This window comes from Idiotropiscis lumnitzeri, chromosome 9 (genome assembly GCF_059441095.1).
Source record: "Idiotropiscis lumnitzeri isolate Australia: NSW breed Sydney's pygmy pipehorse chromosome 9, RoL_Ilum_1.0, whole genome shotgun sequence".
In the NCBI taxonomy this organism is placed as follows: Eukaryota; Metazoa; Chordata; class Actinopteri; order Syngnathiformes; family Syngnathidae; genus Idiotropiscis; species Idiotropiscis lumnitzeri.
In genome coordinates, this window is record NC_142399.1 from 13,172,326 (window position 1) to 13,196,038 (window position 23,713).

The following is a 23,713-nucleotide window of genomic DNA, read 5'->3' on the forward strand; positions in this document are numbered from 1 at the left end:
TGTGAAAGCGCTGACTGTTTGTTCTATTTAACTCTGTCGGGCAATTGTTATTTAATAGAAGACATAAACAGTATGCACCCAAAGTTCAATATTCTGCCACACATTCACTGAATTGCTTTTCTTCTGCTTAGGCTTCAGCGACTGTATTCTTCTTTCACACTGCCTCCCAAGTCACCTTCATTCTACTTTTAGCCAGTTTTTTTGGATGCCGGCCAGTCATTCATGTATCTACCAATAGAAGTGCACATCCAAATACTGCCACTCACCGTTATTACACAAATGCAATTTTCCTCTTAATGGAGTGCTGATAGTAATGCCGAGGGCATACGTATATGATTTATTCATTACCCTGCCACTTTTAGGGTGCTTCTATTGAGAACTTGATGGAAGGTATGACAGCACTTCTACAAAAAAGGCTTGGTATGATTGAGAGTGCTAAAGTGGCTAAGTGGACCCAGGAGAGTGTTTCCTGCTTTTTATTTCTGAAGTTCTTTTAGGCATTATTCCTGCTTCCTGTGATTGAGTATGAGATGTGACTTTCCATTGTGCAACAAAGATATCAGATATCGCAATGTACGTGTATCCATAGGAATCACTATCATAATAAAGCCACACTGTCAATTCATGTCTTCTCTTCAAACGGCACTGCGTAGTGAGCAAGTTCATTACTAAAGAATAGCTCACCGTGAAAATATATTTCCATGTGACTTTTATATTCGATTGTACCTTTGTGAGCATTAATTGTTGCTAGTCACAGTGAGCATGAGGCGAGGTTTAGACCATGTAGCATTTGTAGTGCTTGCCCGATTTATGGAGAATTTTAATTCATGTGGGCCATTGTTTTTTTTTTTATTTAAACTGAGGAACTTAGGACATTAGTGAAACATTTTCTTTCTCCTTTCAGTTACACAGAACTGTATTATGTATTCAGCAGATCACCTATACTAAGGTCTTGCCAAATCAGATCCTTGTCTTTAACAACAATAGCACTAAGTAGTGTTGTCCTTCATCAGCACTGAACAATTCTAATTTTAATCAGCAGCAATTTTTACTCCTACTGATACTCATTTCTTGCGTATGCTTGAATTTTTCATCAAGATTCATCACGGCACTATTCATTGAGAAATGACAAATGAATTAATGCACCTTTGTGAAAAATGGGCTTTTTAATTTGGAGATGAGCTACCGGAAATTAGCTTAGAAGTTACCTTAATAATAAACTTTCTATCAGCTGCTGGTGCAATGCACGGGGGGCAGAAAGACTTGCAAACAGAGCAAGCGACATTGCTCACAGGCATATAATCTCTCTGCTCTTTCTGTACCTGAGTGGGGGATCTTCTCAGTCTTTTCTTCTTGCTCTTAGGACTTGCTTGAACTTTAAAAACCCATTAAATACAATCGCTTAAAAATGTGCGACATAGCTGGGATGCGTAAGATGAACCACAGTATAGTGTGTGTGGGCTCACGATAATGCATTCTAGTTAAAGGTGCCTTTCAGACCTAACAAGCAGACCACACGATAAGACTGTAGCATCAGTGTTGTAAAAAAAAAAAGAAAATAGAAAATACAAGAACACCAAGGTAATAAAATGACTTGGAGAAGGGAAATGGAGTCTGTGTTGCGCAAGTCAGATGAAGTGAGTTCCGGACGAGGGATGTGATTAGGCGGGCGGGCGGGACAGTGAACTGGAGTGAGAGTGTGGATCGAAATGTGTGAGACGTGGTAGCAAGCCTTATAATGTACAACAGGTGTTATGGGATGACGTTATGGATGGCCCTGAAAGTGAGCGTTGATGGTTTAAAAATGTATTCCAAAGTGAACCGGTAGCCAGCGTAGCTGTTATAAAACTGGCTGGATATGGTAGAAGGAGGTGGTTCTTGTCATGACTTGAGCAGCTGAATTCTGGAACCATTTGAGAGGTTATGGAGGAATTTGTGATGAAGACAAAAAAAAATGGAATTTCAGTCATCATTCCGGGAAGTGACTAGATTGTGAACAAGGAGTGGAATGGGGACGGATGGGTGGAGGTGATTTATAATGAGGAGAAGGAAGCATGTGGACTGTGACTGTATGTTGTTATTTATGTGAGCTTGACATGATATGGTGCCGTCAGAGATGACAAGCAGACCTTTACCCGGGGCAGAGGGAAAAATATTTGGAGTGTTTATGGTAATAGCGAAACTGATCTTTTTGGCTAGGATAGATTTGATGCAACTTTTTTTTTTTTTTTTTTTGCATAACCTTTGTTTATTAAAGAAAAGTGCTGCATTGCTAAAATATAAATTACCTCCAATCATGCACATGTGTACACCGTCATTTTTTTGTCAACAGAGTCCTTTTGGATTCATTATGAGCAATCATGCATATCCCCGCAATATGTTCTCTGTGCCAGCTGTTGTCTGGGTATTGCTATGCTTTGTGGTCCCAAAGCTGTACAATATCATGGGTTATTGAGTGTGTACTATACCAGCCTGTGCCCCCTTCCTTCACTGCAAGTACTTTTGCTCGGTTCAGATACATCCACACTGTGCATTGTGAGTGTGTGCATAATGCAGAGTGTGTTCGTGTTACCTGCAGCGCTTTGCTCTCAAAAAACCTAAGCTGAGCTGCAACACATTCATCACAGCCAATGCCTTCAGCTCAGTTGCGAAGACACACAATTGCTCTTCTGCCTTATTATGCTCAGGCTTTTAGAACATGCATGTCATTGGCGCTGCATTAGCACAGAGACGTCTCTAATTTGTTAGACAACACGGAAGCCCCACAGATGTTAGGTATTGTTATGAGGCAGTCAGGAAATTACTGTATTATTCATTTTCAATTACTGGGCTGTTCAAATGCTCATATAATCCATTAACGTTGCGTATTACTGTGTGTAAATCTGATCTATTTGCTTTGTCTCTATAAATATGGTGCCTTTAATCTACTTCTTAATCAACTTTAAATTTTGTCTTAATCTCGCTAATTATTTTTTACTTAGCCACTCCAACTAAAAATGAATCTTGAAACCTTGTCAAAGCAAATGGCTCAATTGGAACATTAAGTGATGCATCCTCAGTGGATATGTATTTATTATGATTGGCTGGCTTTTTGGAGCCAATCTTTGGGATCTGGAATCAGTGTTTTGAGGACCTGCTGAGATCACTGTCGCAATGGGAGGCTGAGCTTGGCCTCATCTATCACGGACCACAACAGTGGCTCCTCATCTTCAATGGCTTTTTAGTACTGATTTTATTCGCATGGTCTGCCAAATGACATGGCCTCCTGCAGACTTACAGGAAGTGGTAATATCACCCATTGCTTGGGTTCATTTCGCACAGGGGTAGGTTTTGCTGCTTGATGCCTGGACCCTTTCTATTAGCTTTCTTTCATCTGTAATGCCTTCAAAGGCTCACTAGTTTTGCTGGCGGTTGGCATGGCGACAAGATGGCGCGCCGACTTTCCTCAGCATATAACAGGATCGGCATAGGAGGAAAAGTGAAGTCGATACCCTTATGACTGCATCACCTATCTTCATTTCTGTGTCCTTTTCTATTCCTTGCAATAAATTACAGTATATCTAAATCTGGCTCTTGCTCTTGTTCAAGCCGTAGCCCACTTTGTCATCTCTCATTTGTACATACCATCATCCATCCAAAGTCAGGCGTACAGCCTGCCCCATGTATAATTCAGTGGCTATCTATTTGCATGCTACTTAATAAATGAATGAATGCATGGATGAAAGTTGATGTGGGAGACATTCAGGCAGCATATGATATCACACAGCAATTAAAGAGGTGGTAAGTGAGCTGCCTTGCCCATGTACACCATCTGAGTGTCTCAGGCGAGATCTCCTCCTCTCCATACACATACAGCATCCAGAAATAGCCAGGCTATCTGCATTGTGTTTGCCCAGAAGTGCGGACAGAAATGTGTGTGTTACTCAACCATTTTTCCCTTTTCCCTGCTGTGTCTGCCTGTCGCCTGGCTCATACCGGAGCTCACACAGTCTAATAACCGCCATCGAGACAATAATACAAATTGCATGTCAAACTATAGAATGATTCAGAACACCAATTAGGTTTCTTGTCACAATTCAGTGTGAGATTTAAATAGAAGCACTCGTACCTGACCTTCAGCTCACTCTGATCGTAGAATTTGTACTTTGTGGAATTTACACCACATGGTTCAAATGGGGCATCACAGTGTGTTAGTGGGTAGGACATGTGCCTCACAGTTGAGAGGTCCAGGATGTGAACTGTGCTCAGGCTGTCCTGTGTTGAGTTTGTATGTTCTCCACGTGTTTATGTTGGTCCTTTCTGTGTGGTCAATTAGGTTAATTGAAGGCTCTGTGAATGGTTGGTTATTTGGCGACCAGTCCAGGGTGTACTCTGCCAAACTGGGATATGCTCCCATTCATCCATGACCCTCATGACAACGAGCATCATGTAAATTGAATATATGTATGGTTCAAGTAACTTGATTCCAATTGTTTTTTTACTGCGTGGCCCAGATCAAATATGCATCAGCAGAGAACGCCCCAAAAAATCTATATGCACAGGCCACATTCTATATGGATGAAAATCGCATATCTGTCAATTTGACTGCTGTGTAAATGAACAGAATGAATGTAGCCTGCAGGGTTATAATAGTATAATAATGACAGAACAATAAAAGACCTTAAACACAAGATCAATAGACAAAGCTGTTACCCCAGAGATGGTGCAGCATATCTCAGAAGTGTGTGGCATACATGGGATGGCATAAGCAGGTAGCGGGAATATTGTACCAGAACATCTATACCAGATATGGACTAATCCAATGCTTTTCAAATAGTGAGCCGGGCCCCCTTGGGAGGGGCGTGGTGTGATGCTGAGGGGAACCCTGGGGAACATTCTTTTTTCCCCCTGTGCTACAATAAAGTGTAATTGCACATCCACTCCAATAGTTGGCAGTGGCGCTCTCCTTGCCCAGTGTGCGCAGAGAGTATTAACTCAACTACGGTGTAGATTTGTTTTGCAATGAAAATGCTTTTATTTATAGTTGTGGGGGGGGGGCACGAATTGTTTTCATCTTGCTAGGAGGGGTGTAACAAAAAATAATTAAGACGCACTGGGCTAACCCAACCTTGTGGGATTTCCAGATCCAGACTGACAAACTATTGATACTCAACCGGCCTATCTATCTATCTATATAAAATTTCAATGAGAGAGGAGCAATTTTACATAAATGCCTCCCGTTGCGTTTAATGATGTGCTGCTGCGGGGGGACAAATGGTCATGTTTCATACATGAGCTCAGTTTACTTAACGCTCAGCTAACCTGCATCTACGTCCTCAGGCGCAGGTCAAAGCTGGCAGGTTGCTACAGGAAACAACACGCGCTCGCCGTCTAGTTTAAAGCCATGCAGGAAGACTGGTGCAATATGAGGACACGTAACATGAACTGATAAAATCTCCTCTTGCCCTCAAGCCATATCAAGTTTGAGTGCACCTTTTCTCAAGTACCATATGTGCTCATCTTGAGACAAATAGGGACGGATAATCTTCCTTAGAGTTGTAATTTGTTGCTAAGATACCTTGTCACGGTTGTGTAAGTACATTTAGTTTAATGTGCTATTTCCTTCCTGTGTTCTCTCCATGTAGAAAGCCAGCTGAAAGACAACGCCGCCAAGTATATTGAGCTATTGGAAGACAGGCTCCACAGGTCAGTTTTTTGCCAATGTTTTGTCCTGTTTGCACATCCAGTAAACAGTAGCCTCTATTTCAACCGCAATTGGAAAAAAAAAAGAAAATTGTAAAGAGAACAACATCCCCCAAGGACTCACCTCCATTGTCCTCACTCAGTTCACCCACCACCTCATGCGCTTACACACCTTTTATCATGTGATTTGTTTCCCAGAGCTTTTGTCACTTCTCTTTCTCTCTCACACATGAGTTATTTGACAGCTTCTACTCCCTCTTGTACACGTTTCCTTTACTCACAATATATACTTTTATAGTGTTTGTCCTCATTTGGTTTCTTTACAAGAAGATGTTATATGCCGACCCACTAGTTGAAACAGCAAATAGTCCAGGGTGTAGACCCGCCCACTGCCTGAAAATAGCTGGGATAGGCTCCAGCACCCCTGCAACCCTCGTGAGGAGAAGCGGAACGGATGATGGATGGATGGGTAGTCAAAACACGCCATATTGTGTTTGAGGAATTCAAGTTAAGCAGTAAAATCCACCTGTTTTTAGCCACCTTGAGGGGGGGCACCAATTTTGACTGCAAATGACATCACAGTTGCGCAGGGCCAGATCACGACCAATCATGGCTCAGCTTCAGAAAACAAGTGAGCTGTGATTGGTCAATACTTGAACAGCGAGGAACAAGTTAATCTAAATGAAAAATGATACTTTTCATAATTTTTCCCCCCTTTACAACTTTCGACTCACTGTGTCCACTTGAGAGATGCAGAGAGATAGTTTGTGTGTGCAGAACAGCCCATGGAAATGTTTTGAAATACGGTTCATTTCCAGTGCCTAAAAACTCATTTTTGTAGACTACATTGTTGTCACCTTTTGTGTTTCAGCATCCTCTCACTTTTTTTAATCCCAACTAAGTCATATTTGCCACCCACGACCCGAATGGAAACAGCACTTCATAAGAAAATAGTTAATGGATGAAATCACAATTTAATCCACCCATTTATCCATTATCTGTACGGCTTCTCCTCACTAGGGTCGCGGGGGGGGGTGCTGGAGCCTATCCCAGCTGTCTTTGGGCAGTAGGCACGGGACACCCTGAATTGGTTGCCAGCCAATCACACAATTTAATTTCTTAGCAAATTCTATCCAACTTCATACTTATTTGTCTTGAAGTCAATTTCCATTACTGTCAACAACATTGAATGGATTACAAAATATGACTAAAGTAGGATTTCCTTAGCTGTATTAAATGGGCACAGCAAGATTAAATACGTTGCTGCACACCCACTAGGAATAAGGATTATACTGTGATCTTATTAGATTTAAAATTTAATATACATTTCCATTATTAAATCTCCTGACGATGACTTTCATCTTTTTTTTTTTCATCTTTTGAAGTTATTGGCTTGTTCAAAAATATTTTCTTCGGAAAGAAAGTATTCATGAGCAGCAGGTACCGTTCCTTTAATGGCAGTCGATTCTTTCAAATGCTATCCTCACCACTTTGATAGAAAAATCCCACATTTTGGGTGCATGTTAGTTTCATTCAAGTGAGTTATTTGAACAGTTTCAACCAGTGTCTTGTCTTTTAAATCAGACATAGCCACAAACTGGTAAGGCCCAACGGATTCCCTGTGGTCCCGTGTGGCACATTAACACATATTTTGCTTGAACGTGTAGTGCAACAACCCACGTACATATGCACAATCATCCATCATCCACTGTAAATGTTATCAGTCTGCTTTAATGTACATCACTGGTGATGGAGTGCTGCGGTGACGGGAGGTGAGACTAGAGTGGAAGGTTGGGGGAGGGAGAAATGTACCAGCGCTGGTGAGACGTCTGGTCTCCGTGGCGACGGATGCTTTTGAAAAAACAAAAAAACAAAAAAAAAAAAAGCAATTATCTTCCCCGCTAAAGACAAAAAAATGGATGTCAAAGCTGCAGCAATGTCGTAAATATGTCACCAGGACAAGAACATTGTGTTCAGAAGGGCAGCTCATTGACAAGGTTTTCCTTTGAATCATTCTTCAATTAAGTTTGGGTTGTCGTTTATCATGTCTGTATACCTATAATGCAAATGTAGTCATACGGACTACAGAGGTTATCACAGGAAAAAAACTCAACATGCTCTGATATAAAGCTAATAGCTGTCTGGGAGCATCCAAGCAGCATCTGTCACGTGTGAATTGTGTCAAACAGAGCAATCCTGGTTGCTCGGTTGGCTGCTTCGAAAACCTCCCAGAAATCAAACCACCCACCTCACAAAGCGTTCACTGCGCCATGCATCATCCATCACACTCCCTCCAATAGTCACTGCCTTGGTTCTCACCATGTCATTAGCACCTCTGCTCAGCGGGTGCTATGTGAGATGTTGACACAATTTAATCTCCCATCTCCCATTCCTTACTAATTATCAAACTTGAATGGATTTTATGGATTTGGTTAAAGGAAAGGTGCGATTGAGGAACAGTTTTCATTTATCTGCACCAACTGTGTAGAAATGTAAATGCCACTACTTTTCTAACATGAAACTCTTTTCTCTTCCATTTGGTAATGATGTGGTTGGTCCTGTTGGCTTTAACTGAGGCCTTGATCTGCCATGCTTCAGCACACTGAGGGCTCTATTACTGTCACTGGTGCAAGTTTGGAGAAAGACGGGTTAGAGCGGCCATTGGTAATCAAAAAAAATTCACAGATGCGCACAAGCTGTCATTTTTAACAGGGCAGCTTGCGCCATTGTGGGTGTGAACACGGCCAACTCCATTCACCACCAATCAGTGCGGTTCACCATCATTCACAATAAATCATCTCTACGCAGAAAAAGATGTGTGACCTGAGCATTTTCACCGCTATCTTCCCAGGATGGCACCAGACAATGTGACCGGGTTCCGTCATGAGCTGCTGGAAAATTAAATATGTGCCGGATGTACAACTGTATCATAATTTATTTACAATCGTGATGTGTTTGAAAGAAACCCTTACAGGCATTGTCTCACTATATTCATAGTCGATAATTGCATTAAGTTTGAAGAATAGAATATAAGTTTTGTTTTTTTTGTGGCCTCATGCTTCTTCATGTGTGCCACCTAAAGAGGAACTTCACTCAAAATTCCTTGGTGCCATATGGATCAGAACACAGCTTTCTCTTACAATTGTTCCTCTGCAGTGGGTGAGGGTGGTGATTTGAGAAAGTGCAGTCCTGCCACTTAGCAGTCGCCGGGTGGGGGCCCAAAGACAACGAAGCAGCATGCCAACACCCTGTCACTGTCAGACAGCAGGCTGAGTGGCTGCCACCAATTAACCCCCAGCTCAGCAGTTGATAAAGATGAGTACCAGGATGCCCCCTTCAAAGGGCTGCTTGGGTGCTGTTGTGTTGTTGGGCTATTTGTCAAAGAGCCTTAATAGCAGTCACGGTGAGGGGACATAGATGTGGCCAACTGTGACATTTGGAGAAGATTTCGAGATTAATTCCCCTCAGTAACTGATGTGTGTGTGTCTTCAAATGCAGTAATATAACAATGGCATGGCTCAGTGCAACCCACATTTGAGAAGAAGTCACACTGAGTGCTGAATCGCTGAGCGCAGGACTGCTGGGATGAGCAGTTTTTCTATCACCTGTGTGCCAAAATGAAGGTTAGACGAGGGTTGATGGGCAGGCCTCGGGCAGGGCAACGAGCTGGCAGACTTTTTCAGGCAGGAGATGAGGTGGAATAAGAAGTAGAATTCAATTTTCAGGAGCTTCATTACTGCCGGAGAGCAAGAAATAGGGGGGAGAGATTTGAACCCAGTCTGCTTGCATTTTGTTGTACAATTTGCTTCTCTATGGTAATGATGATGGAGTTGTTTCTAAAATGTCACTTCATATTAATCACACCCAGGTGAGCATACAAATTGACATAAATATTTGTTAGTTTGGAGGAGCACATCTTTTTGATTTTTTCCCCTTTGAAATATTACGCCAGGAGGACATTTGATCTGACATGATCTTTTGAAGCATCACAAAGTTACATTTCTCCACCCATCTTGTCACCCTTCATTTGTTTCCTGCACATGATGGAATCCTATTTTTTTTTCTTCCGATGGCTAAAGCAATATATATTTTCCCTTGAGTGTGACATTTTCCCATTCGGTTTGGAGATTAAAAATATAGAGTAACAAGGTCAAATCATTTGCTTCTCAAAATGTCACCTGCGGCCCTGCATCTTTGGAAATTATGCATTACCTAAAGGTCAGGAAATGACAAAGGACAATAAAAAAAATAGATCCGAAATTTGCAGTGAATACTTTGTCGATGTTTTTTTTTTTCTTTCAAAGAATGCTTTGACAATTTGATGCAAATCATGATGAACTCTGCTAAGGAATAAATGGAAACAAAACAATATATATAGAAATGCAGTTCGGGAATTTGGCCTCTATTAAAGTATTCCGTCATTTGCTCAACTCATCTGTGAGGACAAGCGGTCTAGAAAATGGATGCATGCATGTTTATTATCCGAATGTATTAGATTTCCTGCTGTAAAAGGCTTTGTGCCCAAAAAGAAGCCACATGAGTTGATCTTTTACTCCGCTGCTCATGTATGAATGACGTTTATGTGGTTTTATGTTACTTGAGGTACGAGTGACCAGATTTACGTTTTTTGTTTTTGTTTGTTTTTATACTAGCCCTCATTAGGCCGATTTCCTGCGTTGCTTTGTGAGCCAAAATTGAACAGACCAGAGGTGTATGGTGGCAGTGAAATCAACTCAACTCTCCTCACAGTTTGGCAGATAGTGAACAATTCTAAACCAGTCATAATTGATATTTCGTGGCATCACTATCAAATAATTTTAAAATCAATTATTCTATCAATTATTCCATCGATTCATAGAATAATCTGATACAATTTTTATTTTTCATTAAATTGTATTACAATTCCATTTTTCATTATTAGACTTCTCATCGATCTCATCAACTGGTTCAAAATCGCTTGATATGTTGCATTTGATACAAAATCACTGATCCACTGCAATGTCACAATTGAGAATAGCTCTAAATGTTTGCTTGATTAATAATATAGTTGTCAATTAATTTGATCATCGATTAGTTGTCGGTGAATTGATTAATGTTGACACCTTGGCGCAACACCTGTAGAGAGCTACAGTGGCATAACAACACGAAGGTTTATATATTCTTTATCCTTTGGAAAGAGAAACTGAAACGAATCCTGGGCATTTCCCTTTATTTCAGTGGGAATGATGATTTGAGATGTGAATGTATTGAGTTAAATTTCAAAACTCGTATCTTAAGGCATTACTTAATGTGAGTTTTTCACCAAATAACAAACAGTCGTCCCCCAAAAATCACTGCATATGCAAATTTACAAATGTACTGATCAGATGATTCATTGTATTTTCTTAAATTCTTAAAAGTAAATACTGTACAGTTTGCTATCATGCTTGCATAAAAATAATTAGTCATAATACTACATTGTCTCACGTCAACATACGTCATATTTTCTCATTTGGATTCATTCATTTTGATTTTAGCTGTAGCGGTTCGGGCTTGGAGCGGATTTGGGAAGCCGACCTGGAGGCTTGTCACCTGTTCTTACGAGGCTTGCAGCTGCGGACATCCAACTGCAGCGGGGTGGACGTAGACGACCATCTCGCCACAGCTGGCTGTGCTTCAACTCAGGTCTGCGCCAAAGAGGAAGAAGACAGCGCCATGTTGACGGCTTTAGGCGGCCGTTGGTGTCCCGAGGCCAATTTACAGAACTCTGAGTTCACCAAGGTAACACAGCCGCTACATATCTTGTAAACGACAATGTATTATTCACTGTATGTTTACATGCGGTGCCACGCATGTAAAATGAGATTTACATCTGTACACATGTCCCTTTGTGACATTTCAGTTTTTGCATGTTCCATGCACACACGCTTGCCTCTGAAAGGTCAAATGTGGTGTTACATTCATTTGTTTGGCAAACAGGTGCTAATTTTGTCTGCCAGCAGTACGATGAGCACAATCTCTCATCATCGTGTTTGCGCCGTGCTAAGACAAAAAGACATTTGAGAGGCAACCATTTGGAGACATTGTCCCTCATTCTACAAATTCTAGCCTTTAGTTCATGATCGTGCGTGTTGTTCGTGAGAACACTCATGGGCCTGGGCATGCGTGTGCACGGGTACGAGTTCAACATTGATTTGAAGCCGCTGCTCCAGGGCACAGCTCGAATCATTCACTCCTCTCCTCACACTTGCCTCCACCCACGATGTCTGACAGTCTGGTCTGAGATAAGAACTAAGTCAACATAGCCAGCAGCCACCAAAATAATAAGAATAAAAAAAAAAAAAAAAGAGGGTGTGGGGGGAGCGTCGAACTTGCCAGACATTTTTTTTTTGCGAGGCTATATTTGCTACATTGCCTCTCGGAAATGTAATATTTGCAGCTTTTCAGCAGCAGCAGCTCATATTCTGACTTTCAAATGGACTAAGCATGAAATCCTCGGACTGTATAAGTGTGTCAGTTTTGCCACGGAGTGCTTGGGATGAGCATAATCAATTAAACTCTTACCTGGTTGTTGAAAGTTGTTAAATAATAATCTGATCACGTAATTGAAGTAAAAGGGAGTGCAATAATTGGCTGTAACCAGCAGAGGCATTGCGGATTTAACCGTTTGCAGTCTCAAGAAGGAGCAAAACGACACAAGCTACGAGATGTTGAGCTGCATCCACATATTATTCTGCCCAATACAACACCAGCATTGGAACAGGACTTCCGACAATTAAGATAAATTAATGAAATAAATAGTATGTAAATGTAAATATGACAATGTATAGAGCAAACAATTGTTAGTTCTCACCATAGTTGATAGAGGTAATATGGTCCAAGGAAGTCTATTTTAATGCTCATCCCAATGTTGAACCTTTGCCGTTTCGTACTTCCCATTAGGCTGTAGTTTATATCCATCCTGCTTTGCATGACCCTTGATCTATGTTTTGCACTGCCTCACCGCATTATACGAACGGCGTGAATCTACTTTCTGCTTTTCTTTTGTTTCTCTCTGCTTTTGTTTTCCCGCTAAAGCCTAGCCTCTCCTAACATTTCTCCAAGAAGTCAAAGGTGAGAGAGCCAATCAAGCTATGCACCGTTCATTCCTCAGTCTTCACCCCAAGTCATAAACAAGATTGAGCTTGAATTTTTTCGAACTCTAGAGCAGGGATGGGCAACTCGCGACCGACCAAGAGTTTTTTAAAGATTTTTTTTTTTTCGTGTTATTCATCCTCATTTCAATAGGCGTCAATATTCTGTGCATTTCTCGCTAGTAATATACAAAATAGTTCTTGAGTTCTTGCATTTAATATTGGTTTGCTCTTAAGAGGTTTTGTGCTGTCCTTGAATGGTAATTTTTATGCTTGCAAGTCATTTGCACTGGAAAAAAAACCAGTATGTGGATATTTTTGATTGTTCAAACCCTTTGCGGTTGAAGGCTGGATATTTTTATACCTGCACTTTGCGTGAACTATAATAATATACTTTATACTATGTGGCCTGATTAAAAAGTTTGGTCGCCTCCATCATTTTTTTTTTGCCCATTCCTGCTATAGCAAAATATGTAACCATTTGGTTTATGCATGTATAATTCTGTTGCTCCTGATGGACTTGCATGACAACACATGAATAACGCCAATGACTCAGATAACATTTTCTTTTTATCCTGATAGATTAGAACAGCTGTCTTAGATCCAAGAGAATAATAACTGCCACTGTAATAATCATTCGCTTGACATGTTTTCAAGGCTGCTGACAATTGGTCTCATCTTTTTAGTACCACAAAACAGTATGTGACAGATTATGTTTGCTTGGGCAAGATGTAATGAGTGAAATCAGATGGCGAAATGACACCAAAATTCCATTTATTTATTACTCGAGAAAGGACACATTAAAATGGAAATCCATGAATTGGTGTTACTATAGTAAACAGTAGTAGTATAGTAAACGGCTGCCTGTATATGGGAAGGTGTTTGGAGACTGCAGGTGAACTTCACTCATGTTTAGACAAAAACGTCACCTAAATGAGTTGTATTTGTTGCACAACTTTTTCATTAAAACTTATAATTGAACCTTTGCTTATACGTGTACATACGGGCATATAGCCCAAAGCCACAAACAATATGTTGGCCTGCATGAGATAATTACCTCACTTTGAATACTAACAAAGGAATCTGCTGTCCAGATGAGCCATTTAGTCTGTTGTTCTCTCGTCACATTTGCTGATGAATAATTCCAGCATCATTACAATGCCCTGCTGCTCACATATAGTAGGCAACCGACGTAAATTGTGTTTTCAATAATTCATGAGCCGATTTACGCGTGTGTGGCTTCAACAAACGTTTCCCTTTCTGTTGCAGAAATTGGAGGAGTTTTTGTTCTGCATGGAGGATAACAACCCACAGGTTGGTAAAGTTAATATCGTCACTGTGTGCCTGACTGTAATTAAAGTGTCACTTTTATTCATTGTTATTATGCCGGGAAACGGAACAGCCCATTAGTTGACCTTGACTCAAACATAACTCAGCTATTTTTGACTGATCAATAGTGATCTGCACGTGAACTCTCTGGCTTACACTATTTAGAAACTTTTATTATATTTTCTCAAATGTTCATACTTTTCATGGATTGTGATTGTAACTCAGGTCATGCAATGCACCCATGGTGATGTATTTCAAATATTACACAGATGTGCTTCTTTTTGATTGACACTTGAATAATGTGCCTCTGCCAGCTACATTAGATGCGCACCACCTAATGGAAAAGTCAGTTTATATGATTGCATCACAAGAAAACAAACTGACGCCCATCACTGACTTAAAAAGTAAGATGCCAGCTTCGTCCCGGTGGTGTTGACAACGTTGCTTTGGCTTTGTGGCAGAGCTGAATTCTCTGCCAAGAACACATTCTGACCTCTTTCTCCTTTCCGTAATGACTTTAAGTAAATGATTTCCACTTAGCTGCTGCCAAGCTGTTGCCCCGCCGCCGCAATGGAGATTGATTTGTGTGTGCGCGTGTGTGTTTCAGCACTACTCAATTTCCTTCTAATGTCTTCTAATTGTTCTTTTATCCTCTCAAGGTTCTTTTAGTACCCTCCTCATTCTGCATGGCTGCGGCAAACTCGTAATAAGTATGTAGTGACCATTTGCTCTAATGGGATTCTGGTCTTACCCATCAAAGTTTCGTACTTTTAATTATTTCCAAATGAACATGTTAGATACCTGCTTTTGGGTAGCAAACATCTCCAGGGTGCATAGTTTAGATACGCACCAGCACACGTTTGATCCTCAGCAGGACAAACACTCCTTGAAAAATAATAAATAATGAACGGCATTTGTACTGAAGTATTTGTACGTAAGCTTCTGGGACCAGCTTTTGAGCCAGCTTGTCCTGATTTTTTAAAATGTGGAACAGTTTATCGATTTGCCGTTAAATGCGTATTGTGTACAGCTGGTGCCATGTTTTTGCATTTTGTTGAGCACCCGGGGGACACAACAGTCACATGCTGCCTTTGAGTCTTGATTGCCGAGATAACTACGACACGGCCTGTGTGCATCCGAGTATTGCGTTTTGACATCATTTGATTATGCCTGCTTTGTTTACTGGGGGTCCCTGAACATTCCAACTAATGTTCATCAAGCTGCCCCGATGCAGTGCCAGAGCTCGCAAGTCTGACTCATGCAGTTTGACATGCCAATGACACTGAAATCACATTTGTCAATAGCATCAAGAGTGCATTGTGTTGCTCACGATGACGGCTGTTGAATGGGTGAATATGTTCTTTGTAAAAAGTCACAAACAAACCTATCAAGAATGTCACAGTGTGTACACTGCGCTTTCTCTCCTCAGGTCGTATTGACTTTTAGCAAGAGCGACTGGGTGGAGAATGGAATCAATCAGCTACACAAACACGGCGCTCTTATCTGCGAAAGAAGCTGCTAACCTTTACAGCCTGAAAACAAACAGCAAAGCGGCGCTTTAGCTCCACCGGCTTTGCTTTTGTTGATGAAGGACATGAATCCTTGTTTCATATGTTGTGAGGGCTGATGTACACTTAAACTGCCTCACAAAGGAGAGCGTTATCTTGAAGGCATTATCTGGAATCATTACCTGCGCTGTTTTTCTTCGTTAATCTCAATTGCTTTGAAGATGGCTGCCGGTACATCACGATGTAGCGCCTCTGGCTTTTAGTTGTTGTTTGTGGTTCATGTGTGTTGTGTCAACCAGGAGGGAGTGCTACTTATTCACAATAGCGAGAATTGATTCTACTCTCATTGTTGTGACACCTTTGAGCTTCAGGGAGTTGATATTTTCTACCTACAGCCATGAGTCAGATGTGACTCTTGACGGGAACACAGTGTGTGGGGGTGTGTGTATTGGATTTAAATGCCCGTGTGTGTTCTCGTGTGTGATTGTGTGTATGTGTTCTCCTTGCCTGATGAAAAAAAAAAAAAAAAAACTAGGACACGATGTCTTCAAAAGAGGCTGCTCTAATTATGGCCGGCTCTGTTCCCTCAATGCTTAGAAGTGCCCTACTGCACTGTGTTCCCGCATCAACCTGACTTTCCCCATCGAGCAGTGCTTCACACTCGCAGCACGGCCAGGTCACCTGGAGCACATAACCATACTGTGTATAACCTTGACATCTTATCAACAACTTTGGCTGCCTTAGTTTTCCCTCCACCAATTCTGCCCTTATTTAAAATACACATTCTGGTTCAGAGAATCTCAACAACATATTCTCATGACATTGTTGTAAGGTGTCAGCCAAAAATAAACACTATAATTAATTTATAACTGGTGGTTCGTTCAGCAACAGAGCGTATGTAAATCCTACCGCAAACATTTAGGACACACGGCTCGAAAAAATTTTCCTTTTGTAAAAATTTCAAAGCACTTAAGGGTTCACGTTAGAGCTCATTTTTTAATAGCATTCATTCGTGCGCAGCAAAACTTTTTTGACAAAACGTGAATCCATGCTTGTTCTCTACTAACCAAAGTCTTTTACTTTTCCATTAAAGCTATTAATGAAATTGTATTACGTAACAGTATCCTAGCTATTCCTGTATGTATACACTACATTTCTTGGTATTATGTTATTGGTATAATTCACATTCCACAAACGCATCATGAATCAGATTCCCGTTTTTTGCACTGGTGGGGCCAAATGGAACGTTATTGTAAATAAAAGTTTTGACTTGACTTCCCTGACAAAAGCGACACTTAAAACTATTGGAATCAGTGTGAAGGTAATCTGTATTCCAGAAAGGAAGTTCAGCAAACCCTGCATCTAATTGTGAACTCTGAGTTGACTTAAGCCCTTTTCAAACTGCACTTGGCGCAATGCAGGGCGCTGTAGAACAACCTAGTATGGCATAGAAGCGAAGCTTTGTAGTTTTCTTTTTCATCACACTTTGTTTAGAACTCAGAATGAACAAAATACGAGGGGGTGACAAACTGAGAGGTAAAGCAAGTTGCAGTATACTCCAGGAATATAGAACGAGTACATCTGAATCCTCAAAAGAATAAATGTATGTTATTGGCAGCGAATTTGGTTGTACAAATATTTTCGTTATCTCATTTAGCTACATGACAGAATCAAAATTTAACGCATGATGCTGTGCAAATCAACAACACTGCAAACTATGCAGGCATTAATCAACCAGATTTAATTTATACATTTGAGTGTCAGACGAACCTTAGCATTATTATCCTTGTAAAGGCAGACGTTTTGATACAGACCTTGTATTTGATCACATTAGATTTTGCAAGTAGTCAACATGTCCTTTGTGGATGTACACACGCTGTAAAAGAAGATTGCCAAGTATTGTTTCTTCTCCTCAGACAAAATTCAATCCAAGAAGTCAATATTGACTACGAGGTGCCTGGGGGGGGTTATCGGATAGCAACACATTGCACACTGGTGTGATAATTCTCCCAGACCCATGGGTGTAGTCCAAATGGAGAACGATTTATATATAGCAGCTATTTACTTGACCAAGCTCAATCAATTCAATTTGAAACCAAATTTCCCGCCACCAATAAACATCCCACGCTAGCTGAATGAAAGGCAGGAACATGCACCATCACACTTCACATGCCCCCTCCCCAGTATTTACATACACAGCATACACATTTATAGAAAATGTGTAAAAAAAAAAATGTATGAGTGTAAATTGAGTATGCCATCAAAGAACGCCAACTAAATTTTTCTCCTTTTCCAGCAAGATGAAGGATCGGGTTGAGTATAATCAGTATTGTCATACACAAGAGTGTTTTCCTTCTTCCATTGTTGCCTTCTCTCAGCAGGATGTGCCCAGCGATGATGACGCAGCGGACCTCGCCGAGCGCTGTGAGCTGATCAGTGACAGACTAATGACCTTGGAGGATGACTTACAGACGGCCATACTCAACCGGGACCAGGCCCTCGCTGATATCCTTTCACGCTCACACATGTTAAAAAAATACAGTACAAATATTTCTCAATTTTTGAGACCCGTTGTTTCTTTTGAGGCTCAGCAACTTGCACGCTAGCAAATGTTAGCTCTCTAATGTAAAATGGAGAATAAATAGCTCAAACTGTCGTATCTGACATTCAGCGGAATCTGAACTGAGTGGGGATCAGCGCATTTATCTTGACGGGCTGGATGTGCCACCTAGAAAATAACACGGTAAAAGTCCAAGTGAGGTTATTGGAGGGGCTGCCACTACGGGCTGCCATTCTCGGGCAACTGAGATTGAAGTAGGCAGACGGGGGCAGCGCTGTGGCAAATAGAGGAATGTCACTGTCGCAACTGCAAAGCTTTCATACCTTCAACCTCATCTCGTCACTAACCCTACTCAAAAACACACACACACAACATCATTGGAGAACATTATAATATCCATGATAATGAGTCACATGGTAGAGGTGAAACTGATTACAGGTCACATAGCTTCATTTTTCGTGCTAATTAGAAAGCTGATTGGATGTGGTTGCTTGGATGGATGTGTTTTTTTTCCCTCATTCATACTTTGTACAAAAGGCACCATCCACTCAATCAAAGGTCAGTGCCTCACATTTGCCTGTTCCTTCGTTTCTGCACTCTGTTCATGTCCAATCTTCCTTTATGTTATCAGAATCTGCACGGCCTCATGCTCTTTTAGCAAGATGTCAAAGACAGATTCACCACTTGATTCGTTATGTATTTTGCTTTTTTCAGTGTCGCTTGTAATGATTTGAAATTTCAACATGTTTGCCGTTGATGACATAAACTCTATATCAACATTGGATTTTCCAACACAGCATTCTTGAGGTAAATGGTTTTGGCATTTGGCAGCAAGGTAATTTTGTGGTTAGCATGCTTTGTCCATGTTATAGATGTGAAAATGAGAGTCAGTGTTTGCCGATATTTTCTCGACCAGGCCAGTGTGTTTCCCCACTGTGCAGTCAAAGTCAGCGGTGATAGGCTCCAACTCTCCCGCGATCCGAATCGGGTTAAGCACTATAATAAAATGCACGGTTGGTTTTTCTTGGCATTTGTGATGGTCAGAAGACTTAATAGGGTATCATGACAATGTTTTACGATGACTCAATGTATATCGACAATTAATTTGCAGTTTGAATCTCAGTCTTGTATGGCTGTGTATATAGTTCTATTTAAAACTTGAGCAGTATCTGTGGACACTGCGTCGTGATTTGATACCTTGAGCAATGTATTACTAAGAAAAAAAGAGCACATCTAAATTGTCTTAATAAATAAATATATACATATATTTTTTATTTGAATAAAGTTATTCCAACATGATACCTTTTTATATGGCTATAAGTCAGCAAATCAAGTAAACAAATACAATAGTTTATTGAGTTATGAGTAATTAATTTGATCACTCACTGAGTAAAGAACAAATCTTATAATTATAATTTTTTTTAATAGTAAAGAGACTGTGCACCTTTTGTTGCTTCTAAAACAGAGGCCATGGTTGAAGTACACATTTGTCAACCTTCTCTATGCTGCGATGTCAAACCTTCTGTGGAATCCAGGCTTTTTTAATGGCCGTTTAATTATGGATGGAGACAATCTGTGTCCATTGAAACTGTAAAACGAGCCATCGGGCTCCATCTGCCATCAGACCGCCCCTTTGATTTAACGCTAAAGCCGGACCCTTGCAGGCTTGATTTGGGATTCCAAGCAGGTTAAACAAGTCCCATGTGACGACAGCCTCTATCCCGTTCATTGATGGCTCTTGAATAATGCAGCTGTACAGTCGTTTTGCTTGGGTCCTGCCACACAGCGCCGCTGATGAGATCATGAATAGCGAATTGCTCCAATTCATCTCTTCACAGTGCATGGGGTTAAATTGACTACGGCGTGATGATCGGTCTCCGAAATCAGTTCGCCATCCAAATTGGACTTTGATGTCTTCAACAAGTCACTGCTATTACTGTTAAGCTTCCAGAGCCACGAGTGCCACATGTTCGTCCTGACATTTGTGCCACTTATGTTTATATCAATGCAAGTCTCGAACTCCATCAGTCTTCCTTAACCGATGCCGCACAGTCGCTGGAAAGACAAGTTCAGGAAGTTAAAGCCACTTTGCAAAACATGCTCACTCTGCTCAGAGAGGACGTCGAGGAGGACGAGCATGCTCGAGAATTGCAGGATGATGATGGGCCAGTGGAAAATGGGATTTTGGAGGAGGAAGACGAGGAGGAAGAGGACCAGTACTTCAGTGACAGCTGGGACATTTGAAGCGGACGGGAGCCTGACCTGCACTCTGCAGTTGAACTGACACCGTCCCTATTTAATATAAAGCCACACTCAAAGCATTTTGCAACTGACACATTCTTTAGTTGATGCTTTCCTTTCCTTAAAACCATGATTTTTACATGCAGGGATTCAACACTTTTATTCAAATTAACAAAGGGCCTTCAGGCTTCTCAGTCTAATGTCTTTTCAGTCAACATATTAAAAAAATTAAATGATTTCGCAAGTGTTATTTTCAATTGAAGGTTGATCTTTTGTAAAAAAAAAAAGAAAAAAAAAATCCTCACCCTAAAACTCAAATGACCAAAACAGAGAATGTAAACACTGAACCCCCAAATTTGCGCCACTTTTTAATTATTTGTGGGATCAAGAAGACAATCTCAAAGATTTGCTTTTGGCATTCATGCACATTAACTTTTTGTTTTAGGGCTTGTGGCTTTGTTTGTGTTTTTTCTTTTAAATATATATATATATATATATATATATATATATATTTGTGTGTGTGGTGCTAACTTGAACACTGTTATTTGTGAAAATGCAATATTTCTGATCTGTGACTGAAGGATAAATTATTAAGAAGTATTAGTGCTACACTGATAAATAGTAAATTAACGCGGACAAAAGAGGTCAAATTAAAAAGAAAAAGCCGGACTGTAGGTAGAATGAATTCAAAACTGTCAAAAGTCTCACACAAAGTTAAGCATGACACTATGAGACGAGTTATGTATTCTCTGGATAAAATTGTATATCGTTCAAAATATGGTTGATGATCAAACAAATCCACCACAAGGTGATTTCATTGCTGGTAGTTCGTTCTCAGCAATAGTCACATAAGTGTTTACATGATAACATTATTGGAGATGCATTTTCCCCCTCATAGTATGTATTAGATACAACATTATGACATTTCTTATAATACAGTATAAAAAAAAAATCATATGAGAAACCTACCTTCTTATTACTTCTACAGCCCCCACCTCCAATTTTTCATCTTTTCAGTGTGGCTCTAATACTTATCCATATAAAATAATATTTAAATACTTGCACACATTGATGCAATATTGAAGGACAAAATCTCAATTGGCAGAGGAAAAAAAACTGCTGTTTGCGCAAATGACTGCATGATGCTAAATCTGGTTCATTCCATTATTTTTTATAGTTTAATGGGATAATCTTTTTTTTTTGTAATTTACTGTGCATTCCCATAATTCCTATTTATTGCCCATCGTGTCTCACTAATTACAGCATATAGTGCCTTGCCTGATGACGTTTCCTGCTGTTTTCTTTTTTTGTAACCACTTTGGTGATGGCCCCTCGTGGAGAATGTGTGGGCATCCTTCCAGGCAAGTGGGGGCAGTGTTGACATGTCGGTGTTATCAATACGCTAATAAAGGTCCTCTAGTGAGGTCTGTAGGGGATACAAGCTTCTTTTGTTATCTCACCACAACAGCAACACTGTGGCTAATTGGAAGACAAGTGGCAGAGGGCGTGTGGTGGTGAAGGTGGTGTTCTGTTGCTTTGTGTCCATATGATCCTGGTTTGTGTTGTGGGCCGGAGCGGATTCATCCTCGCAGTGTGCCGCCTTGCCTTGCAAACACAACTGAGTGCCCGTGCATGTGTTTTTTTCCCCCTGACAATGTCTCTCTCTCTCTCTCTCGCTCTTTCTCTCACGCTGCTGACAGGCTGAAAAGCACTTTCCAAGCCAGAAGACTCCACCATCTATCAGCTTGAGACAGCCTACAGACTCAGCCGGATAGCACACATGCACACACAGGCTTTACACTGAAATGAGCCCACCTCATAACGGAAAGTGTGGTGGGACCGCACTGAGCCCCATGAGGCAGTTCGTCTCATAAAATGGCTCGAGGAAAAAAAAATCCAGATGTTTTTGCAGCAGATACATATAGCAAGACAATATGTTTACTCACTGGGGATGAAATTGCCTCTGTATAGGATTACTGCTTTATACACTTGCTGGACCCTTCATTTGGTACCACGCAAATTACAATTGGATCGAGAATAAGAACTATTACAAGTTTTAACTTTGTAAAACAGTTAAACGTTAAATAGCCAGAAATGTTTCATTCTCTCTAAGTGGTTCTAATAATTTAGAACAGCAGCATGGTGGTATGGATTAGCAGGTCCTTTTCGCAGATGAGTTTCGGGATTAGAGTCTCAGATCCGGTCTTCCGGTGAGTTCCAGTGGAGAACTACTCCAAAATGGAGGTGAAGCTGTGGTTGATGTTATCTACAAAATAAGCAACTCCAATGAGAGCAGTCAACAGTGGACCAAATCCATTCTAATACCAAAACTCTAGAATCACGGACATTCTCAGATGCTTGACCAACAATGCAGTAAAATCAGTTTCCACAAACAACACACTCAGTGAGCAATTCAGAACAACTGCACTACAGGCCTGCCTACTCTCTCCATGTCTGTTTAAAATTTTCCTGGATCGAATTCTGACGGCTTCTCGACAAGGCTTTGATGGGACAGTATCAGTTGGGAGAAGAAAAATGCAATCTCTGTTTGCTGACGACATTGATTTGCTTGCTGGATCTAGAGAAGAACTAAGTGACTAAGTGATGAGGCAAAGGCGTTTGGAATGAAAATAAGCACAGAAAGTGCAAAATAGTCACAATGGGGAGTGCACAAGACACGTCTAGCCAAGAAGTCTCAATCAAGTATCTTTGTGCGACCATTACAGCTGACGGGAGGTCTGACAAAGAGATCAGGACAAGAGTGTCCAGAGAACTTGAGGCTCTGACACAAGAGAAGTGGCTATTGATGTTTACTAAGTACATGGAACCAAAAAAATCATCATAAATGAAATAACTGCAGTGATTGGAACCCATAAATACATTCTTCAATTTATGAAAGAACGCAAATGTTGCTGGTTACGTCTTTTTTTTCTTCACCAAGTCTTGCAACTACAACTAGAGTACATGTCGCGGACTACAGGGACTCATTTTAATTTGAATGTGCTGCACGTCTCCTGAGATTCTGTGTGATGGCATGCTCGCCGTTCTTTGGCCATTTCCCCCCAAGAGCAAGCGCCTGCTCACCTCTGAGCGCAAGAGGCTTTACTTCAGCTCTTTTCAGGCTTTCCACGTGAATTCAAACCCACTGAGTTCATCACTCAGTTGGTGAATAAATTACGCTGCGCAATCAGGCAGGAGGAAAATTTATGCGGAATCAATAACGATCTTCAATAATTTAATTTCAAAGTGGCTCTATGCCAAATCTGCATATTTTTGTCTGA

General features: G+C 40.7%; 1 protein-coding gene across 5 annotated transcripts in view; it reads left to right on the forward strand.

Moving 5' to 3' along the window:
* disc1 (DISC1 scaffold protein) overlaps positions 1-22,087 on the forward strand; it is a 41,015-nt gene extending 18,928 nt beyond the window's left edge. The window contains exons 10-15 of one of the 5 annotated variants that reach the window (XM_088305343.1): positions 5,320-5,397; positions 5,625-5,685; positions 11,199-11,442; positions 14,064-14,108; positions 18,010-18,136; positions 20,242-22,087. In XM_088305343.1, coding sequence (XP_088161469.1) covers positions 5,320-5,397; positions 5,625-5,685; positions 11,199-11,442; positions 14,064-14,108; positions 18,010-18,136; positions 20,242-20,435 — 749 coding nt within the window. In that variant the 3' untranslated portion in view covers positions 20,436-22,087. Of the gene's footprint in view, positions 1-5,319; positions 5,398-5,624; positions 5,686-11,198; positions 11,443-12,738; positions 12,775-14,063; positions 14,109-18,009; positions 18,137-20,241 lie in introns of those variants that run through there. The other 4 variants (XR_015845132.1, XR_015845133.1, XM_088305342.1 and 1 more) reach the window with 4 other exon arrangements.
* The last annotated feature ends 1,626 nt before the right edge of the window (positions 22,088-23,713 follow it).